General features: G+C 33.8%; 1 protein-coding gene across 1 annotated transcript in view; it reads right to left on the bottom strand.

The window, feature by feature from the left end:
• Nucleotides 1-8,129: 8,129 nt before the first annotated feature.
• prpf40a (PRP40 pre-mRNA processing factor 40 homolog A) overlaps nt 8,130-13,690 on the bottom strand; it is a 53,548-nt gene continuing 47,987 nt past the window's right edge. Inside the window, exons 22-26 of the mRNA XM_056464692.1 lie at nt 12,497-12,583; nt 12,068-12,161; nt 11,929-11,990; nt 10,023-10,160; nt 8,130-8,729 (exon numbers count right to left, since the gene is read on the bottom strand). Coding sequence (XP_056320667.1) covers nt 8,640-8,729; nt 10,023-10,160; nt 11,929-11,990; nt 12,068-12,161; nt 12,497-12,583 — 471 coding nt within the window. The 3' untranslated portion in view covers nt 8,130-8,639. The remainder of the gene's footprint in view (nt 8,730-10,022; nt 10,161-11,928; nt 11,991-12,067; nt 12,162-12,496; nt 12,584-13,690) is intronic.

The following is a 13,690-nucleotide window of genomic DNA, read 5'->3' as shown; positions in this document are numbered from 1 at the left end:
TTACCAGCAATGTAACATGAGTTTATCAGAACTGACGTACATTAACACAATCAATAGGTCATCTACTGAACCACAGCACTCAGAACTACAATTACAAGTAAATGCATAAACAATGTTTTAATAGAAACATCAGCTCAGTGGTATATCTGCTCTATTGGAAGTGCGTTACTGATAAGGGCTGAATAAATGAGCTGTGTTAATGCACATCTTAAAGATAGCTCTTTGGACACATGCAATTCCTTAATGAATTTCCACTTGCCACTACTTACTACATTAATTGTGTGTGTGCGTGTGTGTTGTATGGCCACTGACCACAACCTTCAGCTTCATTCCGGTCCTAGTTCATCTCTACACTAGATCAGGGGTCTCGTTTAAAGATATAACCTTAGAATAAACCAATAATTATGTTGATGACCACAAGTGTTATGACCGGGGTTCCCACACTAAGACAATTGTAAAATTCCAAGATTTTCCCTGATTTTCAATGACTTAAAAGCTTAACCTACACAGTCCAGTCAATGTGACCACCGATTACTTTCGACTGGAGGAGGTTATGGATTCATGACATTCCCTAGGAGCACACATGATTCTGGAAGGCCTGGTGGATGACCGAAAGTGAAGCATCTGTCCTTGTGGACCATGTCCACTCCTACACTCTCAGAAATAAAGGTACAAGAGCTGTCAATGGGGCAGTACCTTTTCAAAAGGTACTTATTTGTACCTAAAAAGTCCTTAGTGGTACCTCAAAGGTACATATCAGTACCCAAATGCACCTAAAATGTACCTTTGAGGTACCAATATGAACTCTTCGGGTACAAATATGTACCTTTTGAAAAGGTCTGCCCCAGTGACAGCTGTACCTTTATTTCTGAGTGTACATGGGGATTGGTTTTGCTCAGCATGATGGCATCTTCCAGCAGAACAATGCAATGTTTACACATCTCGTGATGTCTGTGTGTGGTTCGAAGAGCAACATGATGAGTTTACTGGCCTGCCCTGGCTTAAACCCAATTGAGAATCTGTGGGACCACCTGGATTGGGTTGTTCACACATTGGATCCTCATCCACACAACCTAGGGCTTGGTCCTGGAGGGTCGGTGTCCTGCAGAGTTTAGCATCAACCCTAATCCAACACACCTTCCTATAGCTTTCTAGTGACCTTAGAGGCGCTGATTAGCATGTTAAGGTGTGTTTGATTAGTGTTAAACCCTACAGGACACCAGCCCACCCGAACAGTGTTTGCCTATCCCTGACCTAGGACCTTATTAGACCTCATTGAGTTTGTTCCTGTCCATCTCACAGCAGTCTGTACTGCTAAAGCAGGGATTCTGTAGGTTCCACCAAGGTAAGTTTACTTTTTAAGACCATTACGAATACAATTTTAGACTTATACACAGCTAAATGCTAAGGAGTTTTTTCTAAACATCCCAATTAGAAAGGATTTTCACTTGCCCTATAAAAAAATGCTTAAAACTGAATACAATAAATAATACAATAATAATATTGAATATTTTATATTAGTTTTCAAATATATCCATTCACAAACTATAAACCTTACTAAGAATAGAACAAAACATAGCTGTCAATACTTCAGTCTACGATAATAATAATTTAATAATAAACAATATAGGATCAGGTCGGTATCCTCAGCAGTGAATAAATGGAGATCTTTTAAACAAATGTTACTGTAAGGAAAGAATTTAAATTATATTTTTAAATAAAAGGTTTAACTGAGATGGATTGTTGGTGATTTTATGGTCGTTAATGGCCAGAATGAGTAGCTATACATAAACAGAGGAAAATTTAGACCTGTTAAAAAAAAGATTTAAGACCTACAACACAACATTTCAGGAGATTTAAGACTTTTAAAATTTGGCTTTTGAGATTTTAGACATTTTAAGACTCCGTGGACACCCTGTAAAGGTGCTTGTTCTGGCTTTTGACAGGTAGTCACACTAGTCTAACTAGAGTGTCAGAAGTCTGGGGAGTTGGGGGGCCTGGGGAGTGCGGTAAACTCATCCTAGTGCTATTCGAACCACACACATACACTGCGAGACGTATGATGCCGCATTGTGCTGCTGGAAGATGCGTTCATGCTGAGGTATAAAAAACAATCCGCATGTAGGGCTGGACATGGTCCACAAGGTGTTTCACACTTCTGTTGATCCACAGTGCCTTCAAGAATGTTGAGTGCACCCAAGGAATGCCACAAAAACATTCCCCAGACCATACAGTACCACAGCCTCCTCCAGTTGAATGTAATCAGTGGTCAGATTAACATGACTGGACTGTGTACAAAAATTCCAGATTTTCCATGATTTGGACAACAAAATGATTAAATTCCCTGACTTTCAATGTCTGAAATAGACTTTTTTTTAAATTCTGTGATATTTTAGAAATTCCATGAACCCTGCATCACTCGTAGTATCTAGAAAACCAATCAATTCTTGCAGTTTGCCATTCCTAAGCAAAGAATTTGGATGTTAACTGGTGCTCTTCTAAGCCGCGGTCACACTGCACTTTTTGCCACGAAGACTTCCATTGATACAGATGCGAATGCGGCAAATCGGAGACAAGTCTTGCAACAAGTTTCGCATGTCGCTGCATTCCAAAGTTCAAGGTGGGTGAACGGTCCATGTATCTTTTGGTCATTGGATTTTGATTTTAGAAATGGATATTGAAAAACGAGCCGTTTTTAAAATTCAAAAACAAATATTGAAATACGAGGTGTTTTTCATGGTCAAAACGAAAAAGCAAAATTCAAAAAATTAGATTTTCATTTTTTATTTCGAGTAACAAAAAATAATAATATAGAAGGATATTTAAAAGGAATATAAAAGGTATTTTCTTGTGATAGTGGGATTTGAAGACATATTTTCCTCATTAAAGCCCGTTTTATATATTTTTATACATAGCAGCGTTTTAAATGGAACAACATGTTTGACGATATATGCATTATTTGTGTTGTTTTACTGAACAGTTTTGTGAAAATAAAGTTTATTGTTAAAATCACTTTCACTTGAGGAGTAACAGCAACATTGGACATTCACTTAGAATCACTGCACACATTTTCAACAAGTCAACTCTCCGCATTATAGTTCAAAATTAAAATAAACACAATTCATTTAATCCGAAAGGCCTTCAGCACGTTTCAAAAACACCGTCATAAACATCCCAGTGTCTTCCAAAGTGGATTATTGGACAACATTACAAAATCTTGCTACGGTTGATAATGAGCTTTAAGATTATGTGCCATTGTGTGTGTCTTCACCCCAAATACAGCCTATTCTATTATATATATATATATATATATATATATATATATATATATATATATATATATATATATATATATATATATATATATATATATATATATATATATATACATATAATATTTTTTATATAGCTAGACCATCAGAACACTGGCGTCGAATAGCTCATATTTGTGAATAAAACCTATTTGTGGATTGTTCATTTTATGAAATATCGTATAGCTTTTAAAGTTTTAACACTTATAAAATTATAAAGTCCCATCGTTTAGGCTGCTGCTATATTTGCTGATGGAAATATGAAATTTTTAATTATATGAAATTATGGATAGCCCAACACAATCTCACGGCAATTCGTAACTTTTTGATTCAGTGGCTAATTCGTACGAATTCGTACAATCTAATTCGTACAATTTAGTACGATTTGCTCATCCGCCAATGACGGTTGGGGTTAGGTGCCACGCCTCCTTTTTAAAATCTTACAATTTTGTACAACTGAACTTTTACGAATTCGTACGAATTAGCCACTAAACTGACAAAACGTAAAATACTTACGTTTTCGCGTGAGATCAGGCTGGATAGACCCATATAGCGGGATGACGACACACGCACACACACAACTCATCCGCAAACTTTAGTGATAGTCTATTTCTAAAACACATGGGAAGCTTATAAGGGTGTTTGTACAGCATGCTTCCTTTCAGATAAAATTATTATTATTATTTTTAAAATACTATTACTTATTAAAATGTGCGTAACGAACAACTGTATTAATGCCTCCCTCACTTGAAATGATTCGTGGTCAAACTTCTGGAAGAAGCAGTATTATGATTTTAACAATATTAAACGTTCTTTTCAAAAAAGTGTTCAGTAACAAACCGACCCTTGAAAACGACGAGACGAGAAATATGTCGTCTTAACGAGGAAAATGTCTTAACAATATCCCGTTATAACCAGAAAATACCTTTAGTAACATTAAGTGGAAAAGAATAATAGCCTATAGTAGGCTAGCCTGTTTATGGCAGCATTGCGTCACCGTGAATAAGTCGGCCTATCTGGTTTCGGAATATAAAAAACAAGCCTTTATTCGTCTCAGTTTTCTGGTGGTTTTGTTTTTTTAAGTTTTTTTATTTGAAATAAAAAATGAAAATCAAATAATTTTTGAATTTTGCTTTTCGTTTTTTACCATGAAAAAGAACAACACCTCGTTTTTCAATATCGGTTTCTAAAATGAAACACGACATCTATACAGAAAATTTAAATTATGGAGCAATCGAGGTCTAATCATCTTGTTTTGTAATGCCACTTCCACAGTGCCGTACGAAAAAATTTCGCAAGCTCAAACTCTAGTGCGAAAGCAGCTTTAGCGAATAACTAGGAGGTAGAGATATGAAACCATTACCTACTCATCATTTCAAGATCAATCATGATAGATTTCATATCTAAAATAAAAGCAGATTTTTAATCATCCAAACTGCAACCCCTTAAAAAACGATCCTAGGTCAAATGACATTATGTAAAATGTTCTAAATGAGGCTCTGGGTTTTTGTTTCTTACTTTTGGTCAGATGGGAAAGAAAGCCTGAACTAATCTCTCTGTGTGGTTCTACAATGATCAATGAAAACAACATGTTTCTTGTGGTGTGTAATACTATTTATAAGCGAACATAAATTCACAATTGTTAAATGTACAGATATTTTGATACGAAATTGTTCAAATCTTTTTAACCTTCTAATAAATGTACATATTGTTTCAAAACAAAACAACAACAAAAAAAAAATCCTCCTTTACTACAAACATCTGCATATCTTAACTTATAGTTTTCTCTTTTTATTCCTGCATTTTGTATATTTAATTGAACTGAAAACCTGAATCAGGCCTTTTAGACATGCGGCACAGTAGAACGTCACTGTTTACTACAGTAAAACACGTCAGACAGATGCAGGACTAGCATTATAGCCATTATAGACGTCTGTCTCCGCGCTCCATGCTTAAAAACTGGATTAAACTGGCAAGTTTGTTTGTTTTTTCCTTCTGAAATCAGTGTATTCTAGGCATTGTATGCTTAATACAAAAATGATCTGTTCTCAGATTTAAAATGAGCTGATTTATCATGTCTGATTAAAATATTTACACAACGCTGCCCTTGTGTGTTTTTCTTGAGAGGGGAAATAGAAGACTTAGAGTTAAAATATATCTGGTGCAAATGTTCAAACATCCAGTCTGCAGATAGACCATTACATCCTCTGAGCACGATTTATTCTCTTCAAAAATGGACTAGTTTTCACTTTTATTCTGCTATTGAAATTACAAACTTAAAATGGACCAATCAGCTGTGAGCAAAGTGTGTCAACATGTGTCAACTTAAGTTCCCTATATCTCTTGTTCCAAATAGAAGTTCTAATTGTTATAGTGAGACCCCGCTTTTGCAGCTGATTGTGGGATTAGTTTTCGGTTTACTTTGATATTACCACATTGAATTGCACATTTGCTATCAAACGTGTATTAAAATATTGTTTTAAGATGTATAACATAGAATTTAAAATAAATTCAGCTAACTGCTTGCATTGATATAATAGTCTTTGTTGTTAAATTATATATATATATATATATATATATATATATATATATATATATATATACATATGTATATATATACATACAGCCTGAAGTCAGAATTATTAGCCCACCCCCTCGTTATTTTTTTTCCCAAATTTCTGTTTAATTTCTGAGAGATTTTTTCAACACATTTCTAAAAATAATAGTTTTATTAACTCATTTCTAATAACTAATTTATTTTATCTTTGCCATGATGACAGTAAATAATATCTGACTAGACATTTTTCAAGACACTTCTATACAGCTTAAAGTCACATTTAATGGCTTAACTAAGTTAATTAGGTTAACTAGGCAGGTTAGGGTAATTAGGGAAGTTATTGTATAATGATGGTTTGTTCTGCAGACCATAGACAATCGAAAAATATATAGCTTAAAGGGGCTAATAATTTTCACCATAAAATGGTTTAAAAAATAATTAAATTCTAACTGAAATAAAACAAATAAGACTTTCTCTAGAAGAAATAATATTAACAGACATACTGTGAAAATTTCCTTGCTCTGTTAAACATCATTTGGGAAATATTTAAAATAGAAAAGAATTCAAAGGGGGGCTAATAATTTTGACTTCAACTGTGTATGTATATATATATATATATATATATATATATATATATATATATATATATATATATATATATATATATATATATATATATATATATATATATATATACACACACACACTTATTTAAAAAAATAAATAAATAAATAAAAATTATATATATATATATATATATATATATATATATATATATATATATATATATATATAAATGTACATTTGTGTATATACATTAGATTAATCGATATGAAATCGATATTAAACTAGAACTAATCTAACAAGAAAATAACAAAATTCAAACATTTTTTCACTGAAATTAGTATGCTTGATATAAAAAAAGTATATATATATATATATATATATATATATATATATATATATATATATATATATATATATATATATATATATATATATATATATGTATATATATATATATATGTATATATATATATATATATATATATATATATATGTATATATATATATATATGTATATATATGTATATATGTATATATATGTATATATATATATATATATATATATATATATATATATATATATATATATATATATATATATATATATAATTAATGGATTAGAAATTAATTGTTTTAATATATTATTATTATTATTAATGAATGGTTTAATATTTATATTAATACTTAATGGATTTATTAATATAGTTGCGTATATATTTGGGTAATTAGCCCAAATTAATATGTTGGGGGAAAATATAAATTATATAATTATAATTAACTAATTATTTAATGATTTAATAATTACAGTAATTAATGGTATGAATTAATACAATTAATAATTAAAGCAAAACAACAATTAAGTATTTAATAATAATTATAATGAATGGTTTAATATTTATAATAATAAATGGATTAATTAATATAATTAATTTACTAATTAATGATTTAATAATTACAGCAGTTTAAAAGTAGTACAATTAATAGCTATAACAAATTAACAATTAGTTGATTATTTAATGATAATAATTAGTGGTTTAATATTTATAAAAAATAATTAAGGGATTCATTAATATAGTTGGGTAAATGACTGGTTAATCAAACCAAATTAGTGTTGGCGGAAAAATAAAATATTAAAAATGATGAATTAATATGTAATTAATAATACTTTTTAAATTAAAAATTAATAATTACATATAATACATGTTAATGAAAAAAATAAATATAAACACGCACATATAATACTATATCATTAACATTTAATTATAATTAATACTTTAATTTTAAAACTTATTACTTATAACTCACCTATAACGCATTACATTTATTACATTGGTGGTGGTGTGGAGAGCATCACCCCCCCCCCATTGATAGTAATGCGCTTTGGGTGTATGGCCACAATTATACACAATTTTATAATTATTATACACAATAAATGCGTTATATAAATACACATTACATTACATATATTTTTTTACTTATTAAATATAATAACATATATTTTTGTGTGTGTGTGTGTATATAAAAAAATAAAACACACACACACACAATAATATGTATAATTATAATTGGTAATTGCCTAATTTGTGTCTAAATATACAGATAAGAACATGAATAAAGCTCAAGCTACACTTCAACAAACGCACTAATAATAAACCAAAAGAAACAATGTAACTAAGTACAAAGCAACAAAGAAACCTTTTTCATAGTTTATTTGTCAAAATTCAAGTTGAAAACAACGCTGCAGATATTTGATTAATTTTCATACGGATAATAACATTGCTTTCCAAAAATGGCTTCCACATACAATTGTCCAGATTAATCTGGAGCTGAATATCAGGCGTGTTCTTTGTTTTCTTCAGGCTTGGTAATTTCCTCCGGTAATGTTTAAAACTATTGGCAATAACAAATTTACAACTACCTAAAAAAAGGTTCTGCAGTTAAAGGCAACATAACGCTCGCGACCTCTGAAAATAATCTTACGAAAACAAATCAAGCATGTGGCCCAGATGAAGAAGAGTGCTGATGTTCAGACAAACCGTGTCTCTCGCAGAGATTTCATCATCAACTCAGCTGAATACCCGCTGCTCAGATGCTGATGGACAATCTGCCAGCACGCTCCAGGAGGACACAACATTACGGGAATGCAAGAGAGAGAGGCGGAGATGGACAAACACGCACACACACACACATACACACAGAGGGATTTACGGAGCATCCAGCTGCTCTAGAAGTGTGCGCCTCCTCTTCTCCAGCTCTCCTTCACTCAGTTCACTGCCAGACGTATCCCATCCACCCTGAAAAACACACATATATATATTCACATGTGATATATTCAGATATTCAAACAATATTCGGTTTTTCTGTGACTATATATTGCAATATTAACGGATTAAAGGGCACCTATTATGCATTAACCCCTTCTACATAGCAGCAGTGTGTGAATATAGCCAGCCTCTGTATGCATTCAAATGTATTGATTCTTCTGTTTTACAATCACACTTGATGTCTGCAGAAACACTTTGATTGACATTCTCTCTTTGTACGTGTCATCAGAGGGGGAAAGCCTCGCCCATTAGTGACCATCTCTCCCTCATTAGCATAGACAGCCCTGAGTGAGAAGCAGCTGTCCGCCATTTGAGTCTACACCCAGTACTTGCTGAAGATTATTGTCATAAGAGGACTGAGATGAACACGATCTCATTTGAATGTAACGTGAAAGTCGCCAAAACGGCAAAATTTGGATCAAAGCCTGAAAGGGGCACTTATAAAAGATGATCTGTGTGTTTTTTGGAGCTGAAACTTCACACATACCCCCTCTAGGGACATCAGAGACTTGTTTTACATCTTGTAAAAAGGGGAAGAATAGGTCTCCTTTAAATAACTATTTGGAAAGAACTCATCACTAGGCCCACACGGAATCTGCGCGTGCAGAAATCTGCAGATTTTTTGCCTATCATTGAGTCTATTTACTTGTGTAAATGTATATTTATTCAGTTTTTAAATTCATTTTATTAATATTATTGTGCTATATAATAATCTTAATATTTTAAAATGTTCATATGATCTATTCACAATACAGTTTGTAATGTTTTCTGTCTTTTAGTAGATATGTTACATGAGAGACTTACTTTTTTACCAAATAAATGGATCTAATTGATGGATTTGCATTGTAAACATTACATAAAAGTTAAGAATGTTTTATATTTTAGTTATGATACTCCCAAATTTATTCCATAGAAATCCACAGATTTTTTATAGAAATAATGTTGAAGAATGAAAATTTATTTAATTCATACATTTTGACCATTAGAGGTTGGCTTTATTCACTCAATGCTGTCATACAACTGTGCTTAACCCCTTCTAAAAGTGATTTTTGCATAATAGGTCGCCTTTAAAGTCACATATTTAATCATTACTTGAGCCAAAATGGTTTAAGTTAGCTTGAAATTTCAGTCACATGCTTTAAAAGATCAATTCTATCTTAACGGCTTCCTGGTTAATTCTAAATCACAACATTGTGTATTCTGTGATGTGAATATTTGCACACTGCCATATCTACAACGTGACATCAACACTTGAGTGCTCACCTCTTCTTTAGCGCTCTTTCTTTTGGGGGATTTCTGTTTGGATTCTCCGCGCAGCTTGGCTCTGGATTTGTCGTTCTCTTTATCTTTGTCCTTCTCTCTTCCTTTCCGCTCTCTCTCTCCTTCAGACTCAGGGGAACCCTGCAGGGTGACGTGTCATATTCCATAAATTACTCATTATCCTATATTAGCCTTGTAAAACTAGAAATATTCAAACTTAATGTGTGCTTAATAAGAGTAAATGAGGAATTGCACCTCATTTCAGGAATAGTCCTAGGCTAAATGCAACTTAAAGGCACAGTTCACCCAAAAAATGAAAATTCTGAGTTTCTTTCTCAACATGAAAGAAAATATTTTGAGAAATGCTCCAACTATTGACTCATTTCTAACAACTGATTTATTTTATCTTTGCCACGATGACAGTAAATAATATTTGACTAGATATTTTTCAAGACACGTCTATACATCTTAAATTCACATTTAACTGGGTTACTTAGGCTTAACTAGGCAGGTTAGTGTAATTAGGCAAGTTACTGTATAATGATGGTTTGTTCTGTAGACTATCGAAAAAAAAAATAGCTTAAAGGGGCTAATAATTTTGACCTTAAAGGGCACCTATGGTAAAAAAAAATCTACTTTTCAAGCTGTTTGGACAGACATATGTGCATAAATGGTGTATAGACCGTCATATTGGGGTGATATAAGCACACCCAGTCCTTTTTTTTTAAATTTACCAACATAAAAAATGGTGGACCAATTGGAGCGGTTTTCAAACCGACCGCAACTTTACGTAGGAGAGCGGTCGCCCCGCCCACCAATATTGATTGACAGGCGCTTCATCATATCCTCAGTTTGTAGATTCACGTCCGCCATTTTCAGCGTGAGTCGAAGCGATATCACTAAAGGAACACTCTAGCTCTATTTTTTAGATGCAAGGCTCATTGGGCTCAACACAAGATCAATATTCTCCACATTATCGCTCTAATCGGAATTATTGGTTGTATCTTTAGGTAGGTTTGCAAACATGTGTACTTCTCATTGAGTCTACCTTATACCGTTTGCATTTCTCGCGATCACAGAAGCTCCCTGTGATCTTAACTAGGTGCTGCTGTACCTGACGCTTTGCCATGCGTTTTAGAATTCTAAACATAGGTTTCTATCAGGGTACACACAACGGCGCGACGATTTGGGACACTTCATGTTTCTGCTGCGCCACAGAGAGTGTCTGGTGTGCCGTGTCGCGGCTTCGAAGGACGCATCCCGTGCCTCAGTCAAAGTTAATTCAGTATGCGTGGTTATTAGTCTCGGTGTACAAGCTCGGTACTTGAAACTAGCACACAGTTGGCTGTAAAACTGTACAAAGACACAAATGATTTTGTACTCTCGGCTTGGTCTGTGTCCGAGTCGAATATGTACGACTGATTGCTGATCCTCTCACTTCTGCTTCTTCTCTCAGTCTGCCCAAACACAGAGCGGGTGAGCTCATGGCTCCGCCCCCGTTACGATGAGCGGGAAGCCAAAACTAATCTACATGTGAAGCAACACACCCCTAAATCAGCGAACTGTGGACACGCCCCCAGCATGACACTTTTTAACACATTATAATAAAAAATCTGAATTGTGTTTTGAACTGAACCTAAACTGGCACACTCAGAAGAACCATAATATTATTATTAAATCATAAAAAATAGGTAAACTATGTGCCCTTTAAAATGGTTTTAAAAAATATAAAACTGCTTTTATTCTAGCCGAAATAAAACAAATAAGACTTTTTCCAGAAGAAAAAATATTATCAGACATACTGTGAAAATTTCCTTGCCCTGTTAAACATCATTTGGGAAATATTTAAAACAGAAAAACAATTCAAAAGGGGGCTTTTTTTAAAAAAACAAGGTTGGTTTGTACTCACAGACTTATGTCGTCTTTTCTTTCCCTTCTTCTTGTGTTTCTTCGATTTCTTGTAACTTCTCTCTGTAAAGATCAACAGGACATGCAGTCAAATGCTCATCATGTCTCGAGTATAGATGTCAATGAGAAAGGACACTGACCTGATTCCCCAGAGGACGAGTGCTCAGATGGAGATTTAGATGTTGAACGTTTCTTCTTCTTTGTGTGATACTCATCATCCTCTGACTCCGAGCCCTTCCGAGAACACACACACACACACACACGCACGCACGATAGGTTCAAAGAATGTGTGAGATTGCAATTGAGCTAAAGCATACTATAGGTCAAATTTCGAATGAGATCATAATACAAATATTACAGATTAACCTCCTTAAACTCTTCTAAACTCTGCTAATAGAACTGAACCAGCTCATCCATCTTAGAACTATTACAAAGAAAAATGTTAACTTCTGAAAAAGCAGAAGCGGTAACCATGGTTATCATTATCAAAACTATTCTGCAGGCAGTTCCCCTGATTGGTGCATTTATTTGATTGACTGTTGAATTTGAGTTGAAATGAGATGGCTCACTGATCGAGATCGGGAACGCTTCCTGTGGTGTTTCTTGGATTTCTTGGAGTGTTTTTTCGTCTTGGAGTGATGATGCTGACACTCGTGCTGAAGAGAGAAAGAGAGAGACCACTACGTTACAAAAATACTGATTATAAGTAGACAGATTTTCTAAATAAATTGCTTTGTTTAGCAACATGCTAAAAAAGCTTGCTGCCTTTTAAATAACTTTTTTGTAGGGTAATGAACATGCGAATCTAACAAAATAAACAACATGTGACAAATCTGACATTCAAGAAAACATCCAGACAGCTGGATTCCTGAAAATTAATGGCCACACAGTCCTGGAACAATTATATGGCAACACTTTAAAATAACGGTCCATTAGTCCAGGGCTTCCCAAACTTTTCAGCCAAAATAACAATGCTTGTGACTCTCAACCCCCAATATTCTCTGAGGCAGTTATAAATATCTAAACCTTACACACAACGGCACACATATACCAAAAGGCCCAAGTCTATTCATCATTTAATTTTGGAGAACGCAACTCGGAGACCATCCTCCATTTTGAGTTGTGGCCTGTGTTTATTTTTAATGTACATGAGTGCTATAAAGCTGTCAGAAAGTTTAACCTGGTGCCAAGGGGCGTACCGGACATTTTAAAAGTGGGGGGGACGGGTGTATGAGATCATATGTTCATATAATTATTAATCACCTGTTTCTAAATGGTCTGTCTCTAAAAGTGAGGGGGACGGATCCCCCCCGTCCCCCCCGGTTGCCTGCTGGTACCATAAAATCAATGTGCTGCATCTGACGCTTCTGCTGTGTCTTTAATATAGACCTTTTTCTTGGAACGCAAAATTTCCCATTATGCTTTGCGTGTACGCGCGAGGAGAATGCTAAGAACTTCCGGTCGGCAGCTTTTGTGTGTAAACAGTCACATTTGGACAGCTTTGAAATGATAGTTTTAATCTATTTTACCTGCTTTAATACTCTTTGAACTAATACTGCTGCCGATCAGCGCCACCTCTTGGACTGATCATTTAATGCGGTCTAATAGGATGGAAAACAACTGCTGTGAGGCATTTTCTGCCGTTTAACCTTAAATGAAGCCTTGTTATCGCTCAAGTCAACATTTTCTCTTTCTTTCAAATATATAACCAGTCCAAACAAATGTAGTTCACCATAATGTTTGACACACACACGTAGCATGTA

This window comes from Danio aesculapii, chromosome 9 (assembly GCF_903798145.1).
Source record: "Danio aesculapii chromosome 9, fDanAes4.1, whole genome shotgun sequence".
In the NCBI taxonomy this organism is placed as follows: Eukaryota; Metazoa; Chordata; class Actinopteri; order Cypriniformes; family Danionidae; genus Danio; species Danio aesculapii.
The sequence above is the reverse complement of the archived record's forward strand: the minus strand, read 5'-3'. Positions and strand labels throughout refer to the sequence as shown.